Source organism: Ranitomeya imitator, chromosome 1 (assembly GCF_032444005.1).
Source record: "Ranitomeya imitator isolate aRanImi1 chromosome 1, aRanImi1.pri, whole genome shotgun sequence".
NCBI lineage: Eukaryota > Metazoa > Chordata > Amphibia > Anura > Dendrobatidae > Ranitomeya > Ranitomeya imitator.
The window spans coordinates 888,305,692-888,333,658 of NC_091282.1; the positions used below are offsets into that span (position 1 = coordinate 888,305,692).

Genomic DNA, 27,967 nt, shown 5'->3' on the forward strand with positions numbered 1-27,967 from the left:
GCTCCACCCCCTGACCTCCTCCCACTCTGTCGCATGTCTAAGGTCCTGTTGGTTACCAGGTTTGCAACCCGGCGTTTAGCTCAGCTCCTTTGCTGCTGTTTACAGCTCTCCCCGCAGCATTAATACCCGGGAGCCGTGACAATAATGTATATCTAATATATAAAGTTCAGTGTATGTGTATCAGCCAAGCCCACTCCACTTAGCCCCAACCAATCACTAAGCATGTGTGTGTGTGTGTGTGTGTAAGCCACGCCCACTCCACATAGCCCCAACCAATCACTAAGCATCTTTCATTTCACCAGAGCTGTTTAAAAGAAGCTGAGCTGTGATTGGTTGCTATGAGCAACAGTTTTCCTTATAGACCAGGGGTGTCAAACTGCATTCCTTGAGGGCCGCAGACCATGCGTGTTTTCAAGATTTCCTTTGCATTACACAAGGTGATGCAATCATTCTGTGCAGGTGATTAAATTATCACCTGTGCAGTACAAGGAAATCCTGAAAACATGACCTGTTTGGCACTCGAGGAATGCAGTTTGACACCCCTGTAGACAGTTGTGGTAACTGAGGCATATTATTCTTATCATTTCTATGGTGTTTTCGTCCTTCTGTACAGCTGGAAATAACACAATTTATTACCGTGCCGACACAGACCACTGTGATACAAAACTGCATTGGGAGCCCAGAATCAGGAACTTCTCTTTGGCATGAAGCATTTCATTAACTTAAAACTTCAAACACAGATTAAAAAAAGAAACACAAGATGAATTTCTCCAGCCCAGGTATCTTTTTAATCTGTGTAACAGCGCCAACCTGACAGTGTTGGCTCTAACAGGATGATGTGGGATGTTAGTGTTAGTAGTCCTGAAGCTCTGGCTGAAGGGATGATGTGGAATATTATGGGTTGTAGTCCGGTGACTCTGGCTGACGAGATGATGTGGGATATTAGGAGTAGTACAGCGGTGGATCTGGCTGACGGGATGATGTGGGATATTAGGGGTAGTAGACCGGTAGCTCTGACGGGCTGATGTGGGATATTGGGGGTAGTAGTCCGGTGGCTCTGGCTAATGGGATGATTGGGATATTAGGGGTAGTAGCTTGGTGGCTCTGGCTTACAGGATGATGTAGAATATTAGGGGTAGTAATCCAGTGGCTCTGACGGCATGATGTGGGTTATTAGTGGTAGTAGTCCGGTGGCTCTGGCTGACAGGATGATGTGGGATAATAGGGGTAGTAATCCGGTGGCTCTGATGGGATGATGTGGGATATTAGGGGTAGTAATCTGGTGGCTCTGGCTGACAGGATGATGTGGGATAATAGGGGTAGTAATCCGGTGGCTCTGATGGGATGATGTGGGATATTAGGGGTAGTAATCTGGTGGCTCTGGCTGACAGGATGATGTGGGATATTAGGAGTAGTAATCTGGTGGCTTTAATGGGATGATGTGGGATATTAGGGGTAGTCCGGTGGCTCTGGCTGACGGGATGATGTGGGATATTAGTGGTAGTAATCCGGTGGCTCTGATGGGATGATGTGGGATATTAGGGGTAGTAGTCTGGTGGCTCTGGCTGACAGGATGAGGTGGGATATTAGGGGTAGTAATCCGGTGGCTCTTGCTGACGGGATTATGTGGGATATTAGGGGTAGTAATCTGGTGGCTCTGATGGAATGATGTGGGATATTAGGGGTAGTAGTCCGGTAACTCTGGCTGACGGGATGATGTGGGATATTAGAGGTAGGAATCCGGTGGCTGTGATGGAATGAAGTGAGATATTAGGGGTAGTAGTCCAGTGGCTTTGGCTGATGGGATGATGTGGGATATTAGAGGTACGAATCCGGTGGCTGTGATGGAATGATGTGGGATATTAGGGGTAGTAGTCTGGTGGCTCTGACTGATGGAATCATTGGGATATTAGGGGTAGTATTCCGGTGGCTCTGGCTGATGGGATGATTGGGATATTAGGGGTAGTAGCCCCCGCAACATGCAACAGCGTTATCAAGATGCAATGGCAATAGTAACAAATTATGGAAGATCTGACATTTTTGTGACAATGACCTGTAATCCTAAATGGCCGGAAATTACCGAAAATCTTGAACCCTGGCAAAAAGTTGAACACAGACCGGACTTAGTTGCACACGTATTTCGACTGAAACTCAGCAGCCTTTAGAAAAACATCAAAAATGGACTTTTTGGAACAGTCGTAGCAATGGTAGACGTCATAGAGTTTCAGAAATGAGGTCTCCCACATACGCATATACTAATTATCTTATACGCAGATTCCAAGTTTCGTACGGAGGAAGAAATTGACAACATAGTGTGGGCTGAAATTCCTAACCAAGAAAAGTATCCTGAACTGTATAATATTGTAGTCTCTCATATGGTTCATGGCCCATGTGGTGTAGCAAATCCAAAAAGTCCATGCATGGAAAACGGAAAGTGTACAAAAGGGTTTCCAAAGGAGTTGAAACAGCACACTATTAAAGACTGGGATGGCTCCCCATCCTACCGGCGACAACACATTGATAACATTGTTTGCAACAAAAAAATTATAAATAACTAATGGATAGTCCCATACAACCCGTTATCAAAACGCTACAACTGTCACATCAACGTAGAAATCTGTGCTTCAATAAAAAGTGTAAAATATCTTTTCAAGTACATCTACAAGGGGTATGACAAAGCTAACATCGAAATACAACAGAAAACAGTCAATCACGATGAATCATCAACTTTTGTTGACTCAAGATACGTCAGTGCTCCAGAAGCTGCTTGGAGGATATTTGCGTTTCCAATGCATTCACAGTCCCATGCCATTATACGTTTAGCTATTCATTTACCAAATCAACAGCACCTTTATTTCTTTGACGATGCTGAAGTAAAAGATGTCTCAAAAACTTTAAGCACGATGTCAACATTAATGGAATGGTTTTTGCTGAACCAACGTGATGAAAATGCAAGGCAGTATTTGTACCGAGAGATTCCAGGGCATTACGTTTGGAATAAAACTTGGAATCCAAGACAACGAGGAGTTAGCAGAATAATTGGACGCATGTATACTGTTAGTGTCAAGGATCAAGAAAGATATTGCCTTCGGCTGTTACTACTGCATGTCAAAGGAGCTACAAGTTATGACGATTTGAAAACAGTTAACGGAGTATTGCAGGATACATTTAAAGCTGCAGCTTTGGCTTTAGGACTTCTATTGGATGATACTGTGTGGAGACTTACTTTAGAAGACGCAGTTACCCTACATATGCCTAAGCAACTTCGTGAATTGTTTGCCTACATCTGTGTATTTGGACCACCTACAAATCCGGCTCAACTTTGGGCAAATTAAAGAAGATCTAATCGAGGATTACTGCTTACATTTTCACAACAGAAGTGGAAATTGTCAAAATTGCGAATCTTATGCCATGCAAGATGTCCAAAATGTCTTACTACTGCATGGAAAAACGTTTTCAGACTTTAATTTGCCACAGCCTGCAATTCAAGTTCCACAAGTTCCAGAGTATGACGAAGCTTACGAATTATTGTTGGCAACAGAGAAAAGAAACTCCTTAAATGAACAATAACGGATTGCATATGACACTTTTGTGAGCGCTATAGAAAACCAAGCAGATGCAAGGCCAAAATGTTTCTTTATTGACGGTCCAGGAGGGAGCGGTAAAACATACCTCTATGAAGTTTTAATGCATCACGTTAGAGGGTTGGGAAAAGTCGTATTGCCATCGGCTACAACAGGGATTGCAGCAAACCTTTTACGAGGAGGTCGCACTATCCAGTCACTCTTTGGGATACCAGTTCCAGTCAACGAAATCTCTGTTTCCAGAATAAAACAAGACACATTTGCAGGAAGACTGTTAAGGAACGCAAATCTTTTCATACTTGACGAGTGCACCATGGCACCCAAATACGCTTTGAGCTTAATTGTCAGACTTCTGCGTGAAGTAATGACTACAAATGTTGCTGAAAAAAATGAAATTCCGTTTGGAGTAAAGTTTTTGTCGTTGGCGGAGATTTTAGGCAATGCCTTCCAGTCATACCAAATGGAACAAGAAGAGATGTTATCGAGTCCAGCTTAACCCCTTAGTGACCGAGCCAAATTTTTGAAATCTGACCAGTGTCACTTTATGTGGTAATAACTCTGCAACGCTTCAACAGATCCCAGTGATTTTGAGATTGTTTTTTCGTGACACATTATACTTTATGATAATGGTAAATTTAGTTTAACATTTTTTGTGTTTATTTATAAAAAATATCAAAAATTTGAGAAAAATGTTAAAAAATTAGCAATTTTCTAAATTTGACTGATTATCCCTTTAATCCAGATAATCATACAACAGCAAACCATTAATAAATAACATTTCCCACATGTTGGCTTTACATCAGGACCATTTGTAAAATGTTATTTTATTTTGTTAGCATTTTAGGAGGTTTAAAAATGTAGCAGCAATTTTTCATTTTTTCAAAGAAATTTACAAAATTTATTTTTTTAGGGACTTATCTATGTTTGAAGTGACTTTAGGGGTCCCATATATTGGGAAACCCACAAACGTGAAACCATTTTAAAAACAGCACCCCTAAACATATTGAAAACTGCTGTCAGGTAGTTTATTAACCCTTCATGTGCTTTACAGGAATTAATGCAAAGTGGTATGACAGAAATGAAAATGTGTATTTTTACCACCTAAATGTTGCTAACTTCTAAACAGATTACTACATCCATCAGACTCTAAGGCCACTATTTGGTCATGAATCGCCATGGCAAACATCAGGACAGCAAAATCATGATCTGAGGGCACCAATTGGGACAAAGAAGAAGCCCCCACACTCTGTTAACCATTTATAATGATGTAGTCACTATTGACAGCAGCATCTAAGGGGTTAAACAGATTTAGATGGTGCAAATACTGATCCTGGCTGATACAGAAAGTTGTCAGCTATAGTGTACAACCGACAGATGCTAGATTGTCATCTGTATGGGGATACTATTCTCTTATATCTCAGGTCAGTTAAAAGACGTATTGGCGGTCATTAAGGGGTTAAAAATGGCTGACCTTTGGAAACAGCTTAATAAACTCCAACTAATTAACAACATGCGATCTTCCGACCCAGAGTATAGCAACTGGCTTCTTAAACTTGGTAACGGTGAACTTAGCCACGAATACAACCTTGGAGAAGACATGGCTAAACACTTGTCTCCAGCCCTATGTATGGTACAACGCAGGGGAAGGAACCTTAAAGATAGTCTTGTAAAAAGCCATTACGTGGCAAAACATGATACCTTTTTGGCTAAGATAAATCCCAGACTCGGGTGCTTCCCCTGCGGGTCATGTGTCGCGTGTCCTAATATCCTTAGATGTGGGACATTTAAAGGGACACTGTCACCTGAATTTGGAGGGAACAATCTTCAGCCATGGAGGTGGGGTTTTCGGGTGTTTGATACACCCTTTCCTTACCCACTGGCTGCATGCTGGCTGCAATATTGGATTGAAGTTCATTCTCTGTCCTCCGTAGTACATGCCTGCACAAGGCAATCTTGCCTTGCGCAGGCATGTACTACGGAGGACAGAAAATGAACTTCAATCCAATATTGCAGCCAGCATGCAGCATGTACTACGGAGGACAGAAAATGAATTTCAATCCAATATTGCAGCCAGCATGCAGCCAGCGGGTAAGGAAAGGGTGCATCAAACACCCGAAAACTCCGCCTCCATGGCTGAAGATTGTTCCCTCCAAATTCAGGTGACAGTGTCCCTTTAAGTCATCTGATGGGAGCAGGGAATATAAAATCCGTGAATATATTTCTTGTAATACCACCTACGTAGTGTATTATGCTACGTGTCCCTGCTCCCTGATTTATGTAGCTCTCACGTCTAGGGAATTGAAAGTTAGGACGCGCGAGCATGTCCGTGACATTGTGGCTGCAAGAGAAACAAGGGATATATCGGCATTAAAAACTCTGCCGAGGCACTTCCGTACACATCATGGGTCCGATCCCGGCGGTTTGAAGGTATGGGGGATTGATAGGATTCATGCGGGCATCAGGGGTGGCAACCTTGCACAATGCGAATGCAGGTGGATTGTCACCCTTGATACTATGTCCCCCAAATGATTGAATGAACAACTTAGTTTTGTTCCTTTCCTATGAGACATTCCCCCAACTTGGGTACAGGCCTTTGTGTTCCGCCGCTCCTTCGCCCTCCTTTGAGTTCTTTGATTTTATATGAATATTTTTATGGATATAACCCTAGTGGTTATTAGAGTATATCCTTTCCTCATGTGACTCCCCTCTATGTTTTTAAAATCTTGATTCTAATTTTTGTTTGTTCTCTGTCTTTAGTTATTTTAATTATATGGGACATTATCGTAACCTGGCCCACTATGTGACCATCTACCGCATTCGCCTTGAACTTACCACCACATATGGATGAAAAGGACTCTTCTTCAGCCGCTAGTTTTTATATTGTCTGTGTGTGACATTAACATGTGATCTGATATGTTCATCCACTTTTGCACGTGCTCACCTCAGAGATTTATTATATGTTTACACTGTGTTCGTAAGGTACGCATTTTTGTGCTACTAGGATTTTTTATTGCGTTCCTGATTTTATTCACTAATACGATGACTCTCACGATCCTTGTTGAGTGGGGCACGTAGAATGTGCACTCGACACTAGTACACAGTTTTGTGTACTGATTCATTATCACTTATATAATAGCGTCTCCCATGGTCTCTGGTGGGAGGGGCTTAGTTAATATATGTGGTGTAATTGCTGCTGTAATAGGAAGCAGCCCACATATTATCACTCACAATATGGTATTCACCGTGGCCTTTGGTGGGAGGACCGCGGGTATACGACTAGTACATGTTATTGTTTTAACACACAGCGCTTTCCTTTTTTTTTTTTTTTTAATTTATTTTTTGGTTAATGTCACCTACAAAATGGCGGCCCCCATGGTCTCCGGTGGGAGGTCCTTAGCTGCATATGTGGTGTACTCGCCTTTGTAACATATAAGTGATTTGTATAATATTACCTGGGGTGTGGCAGTTCCCGTGGCCCTCGATGGGTGGGCTATGGGCATATAGATAGTGCGCCTGTTGCCGCTATATACAGCGGCCCCCCTTTTCACTTATCCAGTATCACTTACAAAATGGCGGCCCCTATGGTCTTCGGTGGGAGGGTTTTAGGCAGACGCGCACGCGCCCTCTATCTTTTGCTCTTGACTTCCTGGGCGGTTATCAATAGGAGCTACACACACATAATTTGTGACGTCACCTGGCGGGTTTCCGCCCCATGTGTGTGTTGCCCTGACAACCGCCGGTTACAATGGAGCTTGATCCTGGGTGTGTGCGCGCCGTTATGCCTGATTACACTTCCTGTATGTGCCCTATTTTAACTCCTGTGAGAGCGGTTAACAAACAGACCCCTTTTTGAAAAAGCAGACCGCGAAACGTGCGTCAGGGGGGCTGTGTGTGGAACTTGGAAAGACATCCATACACGATGGGTAAGCTGCTTGGTACTTATGAATGGTAATATCTTTGCACTGTGGCACTTTAACTAATAATTTAACTATGGGAGATTGTGGCATTTGTCACATGAAATCCTTATACTAGTGATCTTGTACTAGCAGCCCCAGGGATGTGATATATACTTTTCTTTCTGTTTCGCCGCTACCATCTGTTTCCTCCTCACTTTATCCTGTGCTATATATGTATTTACTGATGTAATGTTTTCAGAATATTGTTGATTAATAAAAAACGTATATTTTTAAATATGTGTATTGGGATCTATATTCTCCGTTTTTTTGTTTTATATTATTGAAATACCAGAATACATGTTCTGCACTGACTGCATCGTAAGTGATATTTTTAGACAATGCATTGAAATTGATGTGAACGGCCAAAGCAGTGTTGAGAGGGCCTCTTCTCATGCAATTCTCTGTCCCAAGAACGATGACGTGGCTCTGCTAAATTCCCGTGTGATGCATAGAATGCCTGGTGAGTATAAGTTGTATAAAAGTGATGATTCAGTGGATGTAGATAATGAAGATGAACGAGAGAATTATCCAGTTGAATTTTTAAATAGTCTTACGCCATCAGGAATGCCATCCCACAGACTGCAACTCAAGTTGGAACAATCTTAATGTTGCTGCAGAATCTAAATACAAAAAATGGTCTATGTAATGGAATGCGCCTTATTGTTACTGGACTCCATTCTAACGTCATTCAAGCAAGAGTGATCATTGGATCAGGAAAAGGAGATGAAGTGTTAATTCCACACATTGATTTATGTCCTTCAGACACCGGTCATCCATTTAGGCTTCGGCATCAACAGTTTCCAGTTAAACCAGCTTTTGCCATGACAATAAACAAGTCACAAGGTCAAACTCTACACCGTGTTGGCATATATCTACCGGAGTCTGTTTTTGGTCATGGACAACTCTACATTGCATTTCCAAGAGTTAAAATGAGATCCAACGTCAAAGTGCAAGTTCTTCTTACCCCGTTACAAGGAAAGTTGCTTATAGGTAGTCAAAAGGTATTCACAAAAAAATCTGGTGTACAAAAATATTTTGGGTTGATATTGTTAACAAATATATTAGTGTTGATGTACTTATTTTGTTCGATGATTTATTTAAATACAGTTAGATATTCATGTAATGGCTTATGTATTTTGATGATCTGTTTCGTAATTTCATTCAATTGTATTAAGTTCTATGAGCAATAAAATTTAATAATAATAAATATATTTTACCCAGAAAATCTTCATAAATAAACTACATACATATTCTAGAATACCTGATGCGTCAGAATCGGGCCACCATCTAGTCAATAATAATAATGTCCCAATTGCTACGACCCCCGAGATCCTGAACATTCCTAAAAATTGGGCTATGAAGAGTCCCGTGTTAATGGAGTTGCAGTTGATCATGTGCAACTCTACTACATTTATTCTTAGGAACAGGAACATGTGTTCCTGTTTCCATAATTGTTCTCTTGTGTCTACAAGACTGGGGAGTTACCCACCACTCCTCTTGGGCTATCTGCACAAAAGCTGTTACACTCAGCATGTCCACATGGACTTTTCCTCTCTGAACCCTGTTCACACAGGTAATATACAGATAATCAGGTTTTTAAATACATCAGATAGGGATTGCATACATCAGTTAGGACTGCTCTGATATGGGAATACCGTGACGTTTGGTGGAGCAGCTTAGTATATTTTTTTTGCAAAAAACGTATCAACCAAATACCCTGTTTTTTACATCTTTATAGTAGCACTTGCGGATTACTGTGATTTTTTTGAAACTGAGTGTTTTCCGTTCTACTATGCTCTTTTGTGTCTTTACATTTATTCTTAACAGGATCGTAGAAGATCGCCAAGCTCAGTGTTTGGCTCGTCATCAACATTCTCATTAATAATGAACGGAATGAAGGTGAAAATGATGGATTTACATGGGCCCCGGTTCTCAGGATCAGTGGTGGGTCCCAATGGTCGAACCCCCAGTGATCAAGAAGTAGACCTCTATCCTGTGGAAAAGGGATAACTTTCTCCTTCGCCTCATTGGGGGACACAGGACAAATCTCTGGGTCCTGGATCGATGGACCCGATTTTTCAACATCTTTGGATTGAAGGGGCGACGGACCTTTTTGAGGGTCCGATCTCCCCAAACCATCAACGGGCAAGTACGTGCGATGTTTCTCCACGTATCCTTCCCCGCGACGTGGGATTCTTCACCGGACTTAGCCCTGACCACCCTGAGGTACCTAGACTCCAGGCTGTACAGGTGCCCATAAGATGTCCGTGTGTTCCCCCCTGAATTCTACACCCCTGCGGTGTTAGCTGGGGTGGTGGTCGGTCCCTCTCCTTATCCTGGGGATAATGGAGATAGGGTTCCTGCACCGTCATTGGTTCTACCCCTCGATAGTGCGGTATGATGGGGGGGCTCCTGGCATTACCTGCGGCTGTGTCCTCCGGGAGTGCGGTGCCTTTTTTTTTTTCAGCGCTGCTGAGGCCGGCGTCTTGGTATGGCGGCGCTGCGGCGTGGTCCAGCGCTGCTGCGTTGGGACTGCTGCGCTGCGGCGTGATCCGGCGCTGGGGCGTTGGATCGGTGGCGCTGCAGCGTTGTCCGGCGCTGTGGCGTTATGTCGGGCGACGCTGTGGCGCAGCTACGCTGCAGCGTGGTCCGGCGGCGCGCGGTCAGCGCCGCTGTCCCCCCTGAGGCATCGGCCCTGCCTAGCCGCTTCGGGCATGGAGCAGCTTCCTGGAGCCGGGACTTCCGGCCATCGGACCGCGCTGTGAGGATCCGCCCCTTCCGGTGCGTCATTTCCGGTTCCGGCTCTCCTCGCTCTAAGGGGGAAAAATTGAGGCCCCGGCTTCGGGCCTGCTCCAGGCCGCAGCATCGTTTGGCGGTCCCTCCCCCCTAAGGCCTGCTATGCATATAAGACAGCGCTTTTGGGCTCAGCATCATGCTTTGAGGATCCATCTCGGTACTCGTGGGGACACAGGACTGGGGTAAGTGCTTCTCCCTCCATCTGGCTGAAGCATTCCTTTTTTTCCCAGTCTCTGGCCCTGGGTATAGCATTACGGATCATTATGTCTAGAAGGGTTAAGACTCACACGGTTCTTTTTACCAGTTGTGTATCTTGTAGTGCCCTTTTTCCACACGCCCAAAGTAATCGCCTCAGTGAGGCCTGTGACCCTGAACATGTCCAGGAGCCCCCCCTGCCAGTCCTCCAGTAGTCTCTCCAGCTCCGGTCCCTCAGCCAGATGCTGTGGTAGCTCCTCCGGAATGGGTCACGTCCTTGTCACAATCCATGGCGTCCCTTACTGAAGCAATCAAATCACTGCAGACTCCGGCGGTCGGGACCGGTAATCCGCCTGTCTCAGAGAGGGCCTCGGGGTCTCAGGAGTCTGCGGCCTGCAGGGGGCGCGCTCTCACTCGACAGACGCATGGAAAGCGGATTCGCAAAGCGTCTCCCAGGCACTCAGGTGCTTCCGCATCCTGGAGTTCCGTATCTCGCTCTCCTTCCCCTGCAGAAAGCGGTGAAGTTGAGACTGACTACGAGTCAGAAGGGTCTCTTAATTTTGTTAAACCTGGGTTTCAGGAGTCAGTAGACAGCCTAATTGAAGCTGTCAATCAGTCTTTGGGGATAGAAGACGAGCTCGTCTCTTCCTCTGATCATAAGGTCTCATTTAAGCGGTCTAAACGGGCCCATAGGGTTTTTTCTTCTCATCCTGAGTTCGAGGACCTCATTCGACGCAATAGGGAGCACCCGGACAAACGCTTTTCAGGGCAAAGAGCTCTGAAGGCTAGGTATCCTTTTGCTTCGGAACTTTGTAGTGATTGGGCAGAAAATCCTTCTGTAGATCCTCCAGTGTCCCGTTTAGCCTCTAACACGTTACTATCTCTCCCTAATGGCTCATCGATTAAGGATCCTACGGATTGTCTTATAGAGAGCTTGGCTCGTTCTGTCTTTGAGGCCTCAAGCTCAGCACTTTTTCCTTCTTTTGCGGCAACCTGGGTTGCCAGGGCTATGATATCTTGGTCTGACTCGTTATCTAGGGCTCTCCAGGAAGGTAATGTGTCAGCAGAATTGGCTGAAATGTCTTCTCAGGTAGCTATGGCCGGTAGCTATCTGATTAACGCATCTCTGGATGCGGCAGATTGTGCTTCCTCGGCTGCTTCTAATGCTATTGCCATCAGAAGGGCCCTTTGGTTAAGGTCCTGGCGGGCTGATTCTACCTCTAAGAAATCTCTTACATCCCTGCCGTATCAGAGTGGATCGTTTGTTCGGAGAAAAGCTGGATCAGCTCATTTCTGACTCCACAGGAGGGAAAAGTAAATTCCTTCCTCAGCAGAGGGCCAGACAGCCTTTTCGGCGCCATTTTCAGGCTCGCTTTAGAACCTTTCGCTATGTCAGATGGGCCCCAGCATCAGGTTCTCCTGCGCAGGGTCGGCCCAATCAGGACCGAGACGGTCGGACCCCTTATTCGGCCAGTCACGGGGGAAGAATGCGTCCCCAGTCTTCTAGATCTAGAGGATCTAGGACGCAAAGATTTTCGGCCAAGTGACTGGAGGCCTCTTCCGGGCATCTCCAAAAGGGTAGGCGGACGTCTACTTTCATTTCGCCAGGTCTGGCTTCAGGTAATCCACGACAAGTGGGTGGCAGAGCTCATATCTTCAGGTTACAAAATAGAGCTGGTCTGCCTTCCTCCTCCCCGGTTCTTCCCATCCCGTCTTCCCAAGTGCAAATCTCTTCGTCAAAGCTTGTTCAATTCCATAGAGTCTCTCCGTATCAGCGGTGTCATTTCTCCTGTTCCAAAGGAAGAAAGATTCCAGGGCTTTTATTCCAATCTTTTTGTAGTGCCCAAAAAGGATGGAGCAGTGAGGCCTATTCTAGATCTCAAACTCTTAAACAAGTTTGTCCGCGTTCGACACTTTCGGATGAAGTCTCTGCGGTCGGTCATCGCCTCTCTGGAAAAGGGAGAATTTTTGGCCTCAGTAGACATTCAGGATGCTTATCTTCATATTCCTATCTTTCCGCTCCATCAAAGATTTCTCCGGTTTGCCGTAAACAATCTACACTTCCAGTTCATGGCATTACCTTTCGGACTGGCTTCCGCTCCCAGGGTGTTCACAAAAGTCATGTCGACTGTGGTGTCCATTCTGCACTCCCGAGGTATAGTTGTCTTGCCATACCTAGACGATCTGCTGATCAAGGGACCGACATTTCAGTCTTGCAAGGAAAATGTCGACATCACTCTGGACACCCTTTCCCGTCTAGGTTGGTTGGTAAATTTAAGGAAGTCATCTCTACGGCCGTCTCGAAAAATCTCTTTCTTAGGCATGACCTTCGACACCTCTCAAGCCTTAACTATCCTTCCCCAGGACAAGGTCCTAGCCCTTCGGCGGGAAGTGAGGAACCTTCTACAACCATACCCTCATTCGATTTGGTCCGGGATGAGGGTGTTAGGAAAGATGGTTGCAACCATAGAGGCGGTTCCGTTTGCACAGTTTCATCTTCGACCCCTCCAACGTGCAATCCTGTCAGCATGGAACAAAAATCCTCTCTCTCTCAACCGCAAATTTCGGTTGTCTTTCCAGACCAAATGGGCTCTCGCTTGGTGGCTAAACAGCTCATCTCTTCTCGGGGGGAAGCCCTTTCCTCCAACCAATTGGCTAGTGGTCACAACAGATGCCAGTCTCCTGGGTTGGGGAGCAGTGTTCTTCAATCACACAGCTCAGGGACGCTGGTCTCCTCGGGAATCAGAACTCCCCATCAATATCTTAGAGATTCGAGCGGTCCGGCTAGCCTTGTTACGTTTTCACCATCTTCTGGCGGGTTGCCCTGTCCGGATTCAGTCGGACAACGCTACAGCAGTAGCCTACATAAATCACCAGGGGGGCACCCGCAGCAAGGCAGCCATGCAGGAGGTAAAACTGATTCTACTCTGGGCGGAGAGAAATCACTCTGTGATCTCAGCGGTCCACATTCCGGGCGAAGAAAACTGGGCGGCAGATTTCCTAAGCCGTCAGGGTCTAGCCTCCGGGGAATGGTCTCTCCACCCCGAGGTATTTTTGCAGATATGCCATCTTTGGGGAACTCCAGACGTGGATCTAATGGCGTCCAAGATGAATGCCAAGGTGCCCAGTTTTGTCTCTCGGTACCGAGATCCCCAGGCTATCGCCGTGGTTGCGCTGGTACTGTCTTGGAACCAATTTCATCTCTCTTATCTGTTCCCTCCTCTGGCACTGCTCCCAAGAGTAATCAAGAAGATCAAATCAGAGAGAGTGCCGGCCATCCTGATCGCTCCGGATTGGCCACGACGGACCTGGTATGCAGACCTGGTACAACTTCTAGCCGGGGTTCCTTGGCGGCTCCCCGATCGGCCAGATCTTCTATCTCAAGGGCCGATCTACCACCAGAATTCAGAGGTCCTACGTTTGACGGCCTGGCCGTTGAATCTTGGGTTTTAACTCAGGCTGGTTTTTCTCAGGAAGTGGCTGATACCATGATCAGTGCACGTAAGTCCGTTTCGGCCAGGATTTATTATCACACTTGGAAGGTGTTTCTTTCCTGGTGTAGAAAACGCGGGCTGCCCCCTCTGCGTTTCTCCGTTCCTAACATTCTAGCCTTCCTTCAAGCAGGTCTGGATTCTGGGCTGGCTCCGAGTACCCTTAAAAGGCAGGTTTCGGCTTTATCAGTACTTTTCCAACGCAGGATTGCTCCTAATCGTCAAGTCAGGACTTTTTTCCAAGGAGTCGCTCATAAGGTCCCTCCTTAATCTGGTCTTAAGGGCTTTACAGGACGCTCCTTTTGAGCCTCTTCAAGAGGTTTCTTTGATGTTTCTCTCTTGGAAAGTTGTATTTTTAGTGGCCATAACGTCCATAAGACGGGTATCGGAGCTGGCAGCTCTTTCTTGTCGTCCTCCTTTTTTGCGATTTCATCAGGACAAGGTGGTGCTCAGACCAGCTCCATCCTTTTTGCCGAAGGTTGTTTCATCATTTCACATTAATGAAGATATTGTTCTGCCCTCTTTTTGTCCGGCACCTACACACCGTGTAGAAGAGGCTCTCTATACGTTGGATCTGGTGAGGGCTCTGAGGAGGTACGTTTCCCGTATGGCCCCCTTTCGCCAGACGGATGCTCTGTTTGTCCTTCCGCAGGGTCGCAGGAAGGGATGCGCGGCTTCAAAATCTACCCTGGCCAGATGGATAAGGGCGACCATTCAGGAGGCTTATCGCTCCATGGGCATGACGGTTCCGGCCGGAATCAAGGCTCATTCGACTAGAGCAGTGGGGGCTTCCTGGGCCGTTCAGCACCAGGCCTCAGCAGAACAAGTTTGCAAGGCTGCGACCTGGTCTAGTCTGCATACATTTGTCAAACATTATAATGTCCATTCCCAGACCTCTGCAGATGCAAGTCTGGGTAGAAGAATTCTTCAAGCGGCAGTGGCGCATTTATAGACAAACATTATCTGGATGTCTTTTTCTGGTGAGTGATTTTTCCCACCCAGGGACTGCTTTATGACATCCCACAGTCCTGTGTCCCCCAATGAGGCGAAGGAGAAATAGGGATTTTTGGTTACTCACCGTAAAATCCTTTTCTCCAAGACGCTCATTGGGGGACACAGCTCCCTCCCTGGTAGCCTTATGGCTGCTTTGGTTATATCTGATTACATTAGTCTGTAGGATCTTTTCTAGACATAAAGTTTCTGTATTTATGCTGTTATATTATTTTTTTGTGTTTTCTTTTGTTCTCCTACTGCTTTTTGCACCAAACCGGAGTCTCTGGTAGCCAGTGTCAGGGTGTATACGATGGAGGAGGAGCTAATTTTTTTTTTTTAAGTTTACTTAGTGTCAGCCTCCTGGCGGCAGAAGCATACACCCACAGTCCTGTGTCCCCCAATGAGCGTCTTGGAGAAAAGGATTTTACGGTGAGTAACCAAAAATCCCTATTTCAAACTTGGTACAACTTCTTTATGGGTAAACGTTACATCTTACACCATGATATGAAATCATATCTTAAAATAGACATGTTGCAAACAAAATGTCATCACATGGTTAAGGTGAGCGGCAGAAAGAAGAGCATAATGATGGAGTTATAAGAAAGTCATGATGTAACAGTACGGGGATAATGCAAAGATGGCAGAGCACAGAAAAAAATGCATAAAGTAATATACCCGTCCTTTATTAATAGTATCACAGTAGTACCGGGCTGTGCGTTTCAGTGGAGAGTGGCTACTTTGCCTTCTCACCTCTCACTTATGGCCTTCAGAGGAGACAGTCACCAAATATCAGTTTTCAATGCACGTGGGGCTGGATCATTCACGTCAGCTCTGGTTTACTACACGCTGCGATGGCTTCCTAAAAAAAGAAAATTCTTTACCATGCTGCTCTATGTTTTTATTTGGAATTTTTTTTAAACTCTTTATAAATATCAACTGTGAGTTAGTGTTTTACTACTAACCTGGAAAATGTACTAAAGCCAATCATGCCCAGTAGTAGTGTACTCACCCGCACCAATATTTTGAGAAAATGTATTATTGTGATTTGTAACGATAAATATGATCATCCCTTTTCTTAAACAAAAAGTGTGAAATTGCTTTTTTGTTGTTGTTAGATTAATAGACTAATGAGGCAGGATATTCTTTCTTGGTTTTATGATTTTAATGTGTGTTCGTTTTTAGGTTATTTTTATACGCAGTTTAGATAACAATCATCTAATGATAATTTAAAAGGTTGGGAAATATTTCTGGCAAATTTTCGATGGGCCAAAGAAAGTGCAGGGTTAAATCCGAAGAAGGCTGTATTAGAGGGTGGGATTAACGGAGGGGAAATGAGATGAGAGGAAGTGAAACATTTCAGTGTTCCTGGATCTGAGCAGGTGGTAACACAACAGTCTACACACGTTTGTATTGTTTGTGTCAGGCATGCATGCTCGTAGGCTTGTACATGGGCGGCGGGGAGCAGCCTGCATGGATTACCGACTGGGACAATCATTCCTTTGTCCTCGCAGCAGCAGTAGCTGTGGCACGCAGAAGGCCAGGACAAAATAACTTCATGCCGGCTTTGTCACCGCTTCTCTAAATAGTTTTACAGTAAAAACGTTCTGTTTTTCCGTGCGAGAATTAGGTCATCTATGTATGATGCACTGGGCTGGGAACACGAGCATGATTTATTCTGTGCTGCATGCATGTACCAGGGAGAGGACGAGAAAGCAAATTACTTGCAGCTGCCTACAGGAAAGATATATATCTTGGTACCGTGTTAGCCAGTGGATAGAAAAATATTTAGAATTGAGAGTCCTCAGTGGTTGATACCTTTTAATGGCTAACTGAAAAGATGGTAACAAATTGCTGAGAGTCCTCAGTGGTTGATACCTGTTAATGGCTAACTGAAAAGATGGTAACAAATTGCAAGCTTTCGAAAGCTCAGTCTTGAAAGCTTGCAATTTGTTACCATCTTTTCAGTTAGCCATTAACAGGTATCAACCACTGAGGACTCTCAATTCTAAATATTTTTCTTGCAGCTGCCTAGTGAGCGTATGTTATTTTCTGCATATTACTATCTGCTCATTTCACGTAATGTTGTTCGAATCACCAGACTAGTATGTTCACAATCACTATGTACGATCTGGGTTCAGATAAAGGAATTATAACTTAAAAAGTAACTATTGTTTTTTATTTCAGAAATCAATAGTACACATGAAAATAAGAAAGTTTGTCATATATCTTATCAGAGAAATCTGCTTCTTTCTCGTCCTGGACTGATCATTCACTCTCAAAATTCCCACTTCATGGGTAGCAGCTGTCTTCTGTGACTTTTCACAGATGGCCATTTAGAAGATGCAGCCGGATGACTGTGGCTCCTCCTTTCTCCATAGAATTTTCAAAGCACCAATTGTCATCTCCTATGACAGTGATGATAAAATCTGCCTTCACTGATTTTACAGATTGTATCCATGAACTTGAGAGTGAAAGATCAGTCCAGCGGGGAGAAAGAAGCAGATTTCTCTGATAAAATGTATTGTATTTCCATGAGGACTATTGATTTATGAAAAAAAATTAAAACAAAGGATCTTTAATAGTAATCAGTATGTCTTTGGTTCCTAACTGTACAGCTGTCACGGAAACCTGGGGTAATTATTTATATTTACCATCATTTTAAATATTGGTTTCATATACCAGTCAGCCATAACATTAACACCACTGACTGGGTGGGATATATTAGGCAGCAGTTCGTGAAGTTGATGTGTTAGAAGCAGGAAAATCAATTTTATTACCTTCCCCTTACCCACCCAGTTTCCCTCCCCTTCACATGTAACCCTTCATACTCTTTATTTAACCCCTTTTTAATTTTAAAATGTAATTAATACATTTGAAATAGAAGTAGGAAAATTGGGAAATTGTAAGGATCATCTGATCAACTTTTGACAAGGGCCAAATTGTGATGACTAAACCACTAGGTCTGAGTATATTTACAATGCAGGTGTCTTGGGGTGATCCCACTGTTAGTGATGAGGGAAAGTGCTCTCTACTCGGGTGCTCGGATACTCACCGAGTCTCTCGGTGCTCGAGCGACATGATGAAGTCCCCACCTGGCAAGTTTTGCATCTGCTAGACAGCCAAAAAACATGGGGGCATTAACCGTATGTCCGGCAATTCTCTGCTGGGAAACCTTGGGATCTGACAAGCATGTGAATGACACCCTGACATATATTACTTATCGTAACATTTATGCAGACAGACTACACCCCGTCAAAACAACAGTATTTTGAACATGTTTTCTGACCGTCCGTAACCACTATTATAGTTGTATGATTGCAGATTTCTTCCATCTGATCAGGTTTTTTATGTGATCGCTAACAATGAACTTTTATTTTACAGGGTTGCACATGCTTATGAGGCAGGACAATTCTCTGAGAATTGTCCTTCCTTGGATTCCTCAAACTGGTGGGTGGTAAATCCTGCTGGTGAAGCACAGCAAACCGTAAAAGAAGATGAGGATTTGAAGCTGCACGACCAACCGGTGAATGAAAAACTTCTTTATTCCATAACCTTTAAAAATATGGATCCATACAAGATGTGATAAAAAACTGATGCGTCTCTGGGGCTAGGTGCTCTTAATCATACTGTATAGGATTGTACGATTAAGGGCACCTCGCTCCAGAAACATGTCAGGTTTTTTGTCACATCTTGTATGGATCCATATTTTTTTAACGTTACTAGAATATAGAAGTTTTTAATTCACTCCTTGGTTGTACCACTTCACATCCTTGTCCTCTTCTATATAGAAAAGCGATTTGATTATTACAATAAACATTTAGGATGAAAATCAATATTAGTTTTGGACGGCCCCTTTAATGCATCTACTGCTAATGTCTTGGTGTCAGACACAGACAGCTTAAAGGGACACTGTCACCTGAATTTGGAGGGAACAATCTTCAGCCATGAAGGCGGGGTTTTTGGGTGTTTGATTCACCCTTTCCTTACCCGCTGGCTGCATGCTGGCTGCAATATTGGATTGAAGTTCATTCTCTGTCCTCCATAGTACACGCCTGCGCAAGGCAAGATTGCTTTGTGCAGGCATGTACTACGGAGGACAGAGAATGAACTTCAATCCAATATTGCAGCTAGCATGCAGCCAGCGGGTAAGGAAAGGGTGAATCAAACACCCAAAAACCCCGCCTCCATGGCTGAAGATTGTTCCCTCCAAATTCAGGTGACAGTGTCCCTTTAAGAGGGTTTGTGGAGTCCATGCCTATCAGGTTCAGAGGTGAGATTAGTTGCACAATATTAGGCAGGTGAATTTCAGGTTATGGATGATTCATGTTTATGCATGCCCAGGGCCAGTTTTAGGCAAAGTGGGGCCCTAGGCAAAAGTGTAAAATGGGGCCCCAAATGCTAACATATTGCACATCACACAGAAGCATTTCTGTTGTATTTACGTGCGCTGAGTTCAGGCCGCTAAACGAGTGTGATCGACAATAATGAAGTCATTCGCTTGTTTCATGGCATCTTTACACCAACTGAGAAAGAATGATGGAAACAGAACAATCACTATTAGATCAATCTGTCCCCATACAGTATCATGTTATCAGCAGCATATCTACAGTTTACTCCGGCGATGTGCTGCTGAGAACAATGATTTTTGTTCCAGCATAAACAATCACTTGATGAATATGCAGCATTTTGCTTTAGTATAATACACCCCGTAGTCCTCCACATAGTATAACGTGCACCACAGTCCTCCATATTGTAAAATGCAAACCCCATAGTCTCCCATATAATATAATGTGCCCCATAGTCCTCCATATAGTATAATACACTCCCTATAGTCCTCCATATAGTATAATACACTCCCCATAGTACTCAATATAGTAAAATACACTTCCTATAGTCCTCATATATTAAAATACACTCCTCAGTCCTCCATATAGTATTATACACTACCCATAGTCCTCTATATAGTATAATACACTCCTCATAGTCCTCCATATATTAAAATACACTCCTCAGTCCTCCATATAGTATTATACACTCCTCATAGTCCTCATATATTAAAATACACTCAGTCCTCCATATAGTATAATACACTACTCAGTCCTCCATATAGTATGATACACTCCCCATAGTCCTCCATATAGTATAATACACTCCTCATAGTACTCAATATAGTAATACACTTCCTATAGTCCTCCATATATTAAAATACACTCCTCAGTCCTCCATATAGTATTATACACTACACATAGTCCTCCATATAGTATAATACACTCCTCATAGTCCTCCATATATTAGAATACATTGCTCAGTCCTCCATATAGTATAATGCACTACTCAGTCTTCCATATAGAATAATACACTCCTCAGTCCTCTATATAGTATAATACACTCCTCATAGTCCTCCATATATTAAAATACACTGCTCAGTCCTCCATATAGTACAATACCCTCCTCAGTCTTCCATATAGTATAATACTCTTCATAGTCCTCCATATATTAAAATACACTGCTCAATCCTCCATATAGTATAATACACTCCTCATAGTGCTCCGTGTAGTATAAGCACTGCCATAGTCATCCATGTAGTACAATTCACTTCCCATAGTATAATGCACCCCATAGTTCTTCATATAGTATAATGTATTCCCCATAGTCCTCAATACAGTATAATACAGCCCACATATAGTATAATGCAGCCACCCCACAGAGTATAATGAAGCCACCCCACAGAATATAATGTAGCCCCCTGAGTATAATGCATCCTCGCCACACAATATAATGTAACCCCCCCATAGAATATAATCCAGCCCACTCACACAGTATAATGCAGCCCCTCCATAGAATATATGGTAGCCCCCTCATAGAGTATAATGCAGCCCCATAGGATATAATTCAGCCCATCATAGAATATTATGTAGCCCCCCATAGAATACAATGTAGCCTCCTCATAGAGTATGATGCAATCATCCCTCATAAAATATAATAAATTTAATACATAAAATAAATTTAATACATAGGCCCCCATAGACTATAATACAGGCCCCATAGAATATAATGTAGGCCCCCATAGAATATAATACAGTCCCCCATAGAATATAATACAGCCTCCACATAGAATATAATACAGCCCTCACATAGAATATAATACAGCCCTACCTCATAGAATATAATACAGCCCCCCATAGAATCTAATACAGCCCCCATAGAATATAATGTAGGCCCCATAGAATCTAACACAGCCCCCCATAGAATATAATGTAGGCCCCCATAGAATCTAATACAGCCCTCCCTCATAGAATATAATACATCCCCTCTATAGAATATAATGTAGCCCCAGAGAATATAATACAGCCCTCCCCATAGAATATAATGTAGCTCCCCCGAGAATGGCCCCACAGTCCAGTACTCACTCATTCATATATTAAAAAAAACTCACAATCCTCACCTCTCATCGTGTCCCGTTTGCTCCCGGCTCTGCTCCGGTCTCAGCAGCTGCAGTCTGCCCGGCACACAGCAGGTACGCGATGATGTGACGTCATCGCGCACCCGCAGTGTCAGAAGAAGAGGGGAATGATGGGAGAAGAAGCATCAGCTGATGCTCTCTCCTCCATCATTGCATTAAACTGTACCGGGGTCTTAGGTGGAGGGCAGTCGGCCCTGGTGGGAGGAGTCACCGCTTGCGGGTGAGTCGGTGCTGGACTTATAAGAGGACTTATAATCTTTTGGTAGCTCCTCTTGTCCCTACTACAGTGGGGAAAATAGGTATTTGATACACTGCCGATTTTGCAAGTTTTCCCACCTACAAAGAATGGATAGGTCTGTAATTTTTATAGTAGGTACACTTACAGCGAACATGTCAGCAAGATTTTGTTCTGTAAACTATATACACTGTCAGGTTGCCGCTGTTATACTGATTAAAATGATCACTGGCTTGAAGAAATCAGTCTTGTGGTTCTTGTGTAATCAGTGTTAGAAATTTTTGGCTAATGATATGCCTGTGCTTCGGGACAGGAGTGTAGGCAGAGTCATATCTTCCTAATCTAAGCCAGAGAAACCAAGGAAAAACCTTCCCACAGGCCGCTCCAAAGCACAAACATGTTCGTCATCATAGAGACAGACTGTTTGTGCTTCAGGGCGGCCTGTGAGCAGGTCTCACCTGAGTGATGTTGAGATCATGTGATCAATCACATGATGGAGGAGTCACATGGTCTGGGCTTAAATGACTGACTGCCAAAGCTTTCAGTGTTCAGTGTGTGCCTGGAGAGGGATCACTCCAGGGAAATGAGTGCTAACTCTGAACCATGGACATTGCTGCCTGTGAGCGAGCTTATCCCTGCTAGGAAAAGGACTGTGTTTCTTTTTGTTTCTTTGTTTTGCTGTATTGCCTAGAGGGCCATGTTTACTTTCCCAAGCTTGGTTTATGCTGTCTACAATAGACCAAGCATTTTCTTAGAGACAGTGTCCCGGTTAAACCCCTATTTGACTGGTGAGCCCCAGAGGGCCTAGTCCCAAAAGTTTGACTTACTGCATGGTGCAAAAATGGCTGCAGCCGGAATCCTCCACTCCAGCCCAGATGGTCGAGCGCAATGTCATGGACAGGTTCGTGCACCTTCCTAAGCCGGTATAAACCTGGGTTGCCCAAGGAGATCCCAGAAATGCAGACAAACTGATGAGCCTAGTGGAACGGTTCCAGGTGGTTGAGAGGTCCCTAAGAAAGCTAAATGTTGGTGCATCCTTTTATTAGGGTACCCAGCGAGAACCAGAGCCCCAAAAGAGGGGTAGTAAATCCACCACTGGGGGGAGTCCTAGATCAAAAGGGGTCATTGAAGAGTTGTCAAAGGCCACAGATAAAGACTTGCTTTGCTGGAGATGTTGTGGTTCTGAACATATAGCCTCATATTGTCCCTTGTCGTCCAAAGAGATGTACTGTAGCCTAGGGAGGCGCTGCTCCTACTACGCCTACCCCACCTGCAGTGTGGACTATCAGCCCGGTGAGGGGTCGCAGGTATGTCCCATGTCAATAAATGGGTTTCTGGTGACATGACTCTTAGACTCAGGGAGTTTGGTGACCCTGATAAGGGTCACACATCCCCATCAGCTGATCCTGGGGAAACACGTGGGTGTACATTGTATCCCTGGGGACGCCAAAGACTATCCTGTCACCAGAGTGTTGGTTAAAACATGCCAGGGTACGGAGTCCCATGAGGTTGGGGTGGTTGAAGGTTTGCTGCACCCTGTGATAATCAGGAGGGACTTCAGCCTTTTCGGGGACTTGTGGGGAGAAGCGGAGATATCAAAGGATGCAGACAGGTGCCAGCTCAACCCTGTTGAAACCCCATCACAGTCAGAGATGGATGAGTTCCCCTTGCGTGTCCTGGCTAGTGATGAGGACGAGATGGTGACCAGTGAGACTGAAATTCCTGAACTGGGGGTTTCTGGGGGGAATTTTGTGACTGCCAAAATGCAGGACTTGACCTTGAAAAGTGTACTGGAAAATATGACTGTGATAGATGGGGTTGCCCAAGAGCTGGGGGCCGACACAAGGTTCCCATACTTTGCAATCAATGGCGAGTTGCTATATCTTGCAATCTTGCCTTGTGCATGCGTGTACTACGGAGGACATAGAATGAACTTCAATCCAATATTGCGGCCAGCATGCAGCCAGCGGGTAAGGAAAGGGTGAATCAAACACCCGAAAACTCCGCCCATATGACCAAAAACTGGTCCCGCCAAATTCAGGTGACAGATTCTGCTTTTCTGCAATGGGGACAGGACGACTGCACCATATTAAAGGATGGATGGTGTCATGTATTGCGAGATTTTGGCCAAAAAACTCCTTCCCTCTGTAAGAGCATTGGAGATGGGTCGTACCTGGGTCTTCCATTATGACAATGACCAGAAACAAACAGTCAGGGCATTTAAGGAATGGTTCTGTAGGAAGCATTTCAAGGTTCTGGAGTCGCCTAGCCAAACTCCAGATGTGAACCCAATAGGAAATCTTTGGAGGGAGCTGAAACTCAATGTTGCCCAGCGACCGCCCCCGAAACCAGAAAGATCTGTATGGAGAAGTGGGCCAAAATCCCTGAGTGTGTGAAAACTTGGTCAATAACTAAAGGAAAGTCTGAGCTCTGTAATTGCAAACAATGGTTTGTGTACCAAATATTAAGTTCTGTTTTTCTATTATATCAAATACTTATTTCATGCAATAAAATGCAAATTAATTATGTAAAAGTCAAAGTCAATGTGATTATCCGGACTTCTTTTTAAGAATCTGTCTCTTGCCTTTGAAGTGTACATATGATAAAAATTACAGACCTCTCCACCCTTTGTAGGAAAGAAAACTTGCAAAATCGTCAGTGTATGAAATACTTATTTTCCTCACAGCATATGACTTTGAGGGAAGGTCGGTGGGGGAATGTTTATTGGGGCCTGTATATTTATAATTATGGTATGTGAAATGGTGAAATTAATGTTGGCAATAACATTTTCACACCATTGCCTATAAACGTGGACCGTTTCATTTTAAGGCCAGGTTCAGACGAGAGTAGAAAAAGATAATCTGATTTTTATTCAGAAAACTCGAACGATTTTTATCCATATTGACATCCATGTTTTTTTTTAATGTGCCATCCCTGTGTCCTTTTTTACATCTGTGCAACATCCATGTGGCATCCGTATTTATGCATCACCAGTTTAAAACGAGCAAATGCAGTTTCCTAGGTTAATGAAGGCAATGTAGCCATAAAAATTGGATGCAATACGAATGTTCCATATGAGATCAGATTTTTTTTTTGCGCATCCATAGACTTGTACAAATGAGTTTCATGCTAAATACACAAAAGAATAGCGCATTCATTTTTTCACATATCTGAGACATTCTTACACGGACTGCACACATCCGTGTTGTACACTCGTCTTATGACTGACAAAGCCTCCTTTCCTTCTTTTTTTTCCAAGTTGGACAGTGGCAATCCTTCCTTCAGAAGACCTGAGTAGTTAAAGACGTGTTATCTGACAACCTCATTGAAAAGACCGGTTTTCATGCCTACAACACTGTAATACATGTTCATAGCCGAAAGATAATGTAAAAACACTGGTTTCAAGATTATGTTGCAGTGTAAATAGGCCGCCGATTAGCGAGCAAAACTCTCGTTCATCAGACTAAATGATCTTTTGTGCCAATAGGACTCGCACTGCCGAGAACCGTGGCGGTCTATGCACACTGAGCAATCTATGTCAGATCACTTGGCTATTGCCGATCAGAAAATGTTTACTGATTGATGGTCGTTTCGTACCGGCGGTTTGTCCATGCAAACGGATTCTTAGCTTTTTAGTTCAGACAGGAGAGAAAGGTGAAATCATTATCAGCAGCTATAATCGGATTTCTCTAAAAGTAGTTAGTCTGGAAAATTGTATCATTGCAGATTAACTTAATTTGATCATCATGTCTATCTCTCTATAGAAGGAGAACATTTTCTTGAGATGAATTTTGGGTAAATTAGAATTTATGGCATACTGTCCGCACCTTGAGAACATTAAGAAATGTATAATAAATATAAGTCGTTGTGCCTATGCATTTTGTGGGATGATTGTGACCTTTGCTTTTCTTCTTTATCCTTTTTAGGTCTGTTATGGATCTCCATGCCATGTTTCACATACATGAAAAGAGTGCACAGCAAAAACTATTACAGCCAGAATCCAATCCCAACCAGAAGCACAGAGAACGCATTTTTAGACCACGGATATCCCTTTTTGGATTAAATGAAGAAGAAGTTAGGTCTAGGTATCGCTTTAGTACTGAGGTTATCCTTGAGTTATACGAACAGATTCAGCAAGATATAGAGCCAAACTGTGAAAGAAATCATGCCGTACCAGGAATGGTGAAACTGCTTAGTGCTCTACATTACTTTTCGTCTGCATCGTTTCAGGGCACAGTTTCCGCTCTCTCCGGCATATCCCAGCCTAGTTTCAGCCGCCATTTAACACAGGTCCTGAAGGCCATAAACAAGTTAACGCCACATTATATTGTTTTCCCGTCAGATAAAGCAGCTATACAAACAGTGAAGGATGGCTTTTATAAAATGTCATCTTTTCCTAAAGTCATGGGAATCATTGACTGTACACATGTTGCTCTGTCACCTCCAACAGAAGATATTTACAGAAACAGTAAGAATTTCCACTCCCTAAATGTCCAGATGGTATGTGACTCTGAGATGAGGATTCTTAATTTGGTAGCAGGATACCCTGGATCCACCCATGATTCCTATATCCTAAAACATTCCAGTTTGCATACAATTTTGGCTTCCGGAAACCTTCCCGAGGGTTGGATTTTGGGTGAGTAGACTTAATTTTCAAAGTTCACCTTAAAACAATATTGAAAGATATAGTCGAACATTTTGTAGAGGCAAAATTATTGTATTATCTGTATCAGGTCTGGTACCCACATATGAAGCCAAACCTCCTGAGCTGAAAAGAGACATGATCTTTGTAATAAATTTGTCCCACTGTGATAGAGGGTGGACGAATCCTGTTCCTCTTAACACTTTGAGACAATTAGTTGTCTCCCCACTTATACTCCATGCTTACAGAAAGCAATGATTTGTGTAGTATAATTGTCTAATGAAATTCTAAAGTAGCTGAAATTGTAGCTACCATGGTCACTTTTAACAAGGATGAATATTAAAAGAGATCTGCCAGGATCTCTCAGTATCACAATGCAAATTGCAGACATTGTTATCTACTTGCAGATCACCCATAGACTTCTGGGTGGTCCGCATTCTACACTGCAGTGATGTTCTAAAACGTTACTGCATCGAAGAGCAGCTGCACGAGATCATAAAGCTGCGGTAGCGGAGAGCTGGCTGTCAGGCACAGCCAGACTCCCCCAGGGAAGGCAAAGATGTTTTATTACCTTCTCTGACTTCCCAATCACTGTAAATACAAGCAAGCACCATGTATTGAGGATGGGAAGGACTGACAGCCCTTCCTCCTATGGACACGGTGATCGTGTGGTCACTGGGTTTTGAGAGAGCAGGCTCTGCAGTGCAGGCAGAAGCCTGAATTAACCCTGTAACTCGGGCTAATGTAATAGCCACAGTTACAGGGGAAATCAGATAAAAATTAATATTTAAATGTTGAAATGCACCTCAAAAGGTATTTTATGACCTTATACAGGGCACAATGTGTGAAATAAATTACTGTTACTAGCTCCATTCTCATAAATAAAAACATGTCTGATATATAACATCATTGTTTTGAAAAATAACAACAAAGTGCCAGAAATCATTTGAATATCTGAACGAGAAGCCACATGTACAGGAAAAACTAAAAAAATGTGCCTGGTCAGGAACAGGGGAAAAATGACCAAACTATCTTCGATCTGATGAGATGGATACTTCCTATGAAAATCCACATCAAATGGCTCTACAAACTTAATATTGACATGAATATAATAAAATAATAATAAAATAAAATCGCTCACTCCAAGTGTATTCAGTGTAGACATACCCAGCCGGACTGACAGCTGCAACCTGTACTGAGCAGTGTGAGGAGGAGCTGTCAATCAGGCTGGATGGGTGGGTGGAGATTGAGTGAAACTTTCATAAAGGATTATAGGGACATTCTGACGTGGATTCTGAAAATAAGTGCAGAATGGATCCTTATCATGTCCAAGAGACCTAATAATTAACTTACGTAGTTTGTATTGTGAAATCCGGTAACAGATCCACTTTCGAATTGAATAAAAAAATTATACATTTCAAAGAAAATGTTTTAAAAAGTTTTGTCTGTCATCTTCCCTATTAGTTTTTTTAAGGGAGCTCACTAATTTAGCGTGCTGTACCATATTTCCTTTGCAGATTACAGGTAATCATGGGCTGGCCAGGTCAAAAATCCCCTGAGATCTGCTTGAATTTGGAAATGTCTAATGGAGATGTCCATTAAATGGACTCGG

The 27,967-nt window shown here is 43.6% G+C and overlaps 1 protein-coding gene across 2 annotated transcripts in view; it reads left to right on the forward strand.

The window, feature by feature from the left end:
* The window catches only part of LOC138652748 (putative nuclease HARBI1), a 114,473-nt gene that overhangs the window by 64,698 nt on the left and 21,808 nt on the right, over nt 1–27,967 (forward strand). Inside the window, exons 1-2 of one of the 2 annotated variants that reach the window (XM_069743146.1) lie at nt 16,337–16,394; nt 25,640–26,349. In XM_069743146.1, coding sequence (XP_069599247.1) covers nt 25,647–26,349 — 703 coding nt within the window. In that variant the 5' untranslated portion in view covers nt 16,337–16,394; nt 25,640–25,646. Of the gene's footprint in view, nt 1–16,336; nt 16,395–25,639; nt 26,350–27,967 lie in introns of those variants that run through there. The other variant, XM_069743145.1, reaches the window with a different exon arrangement.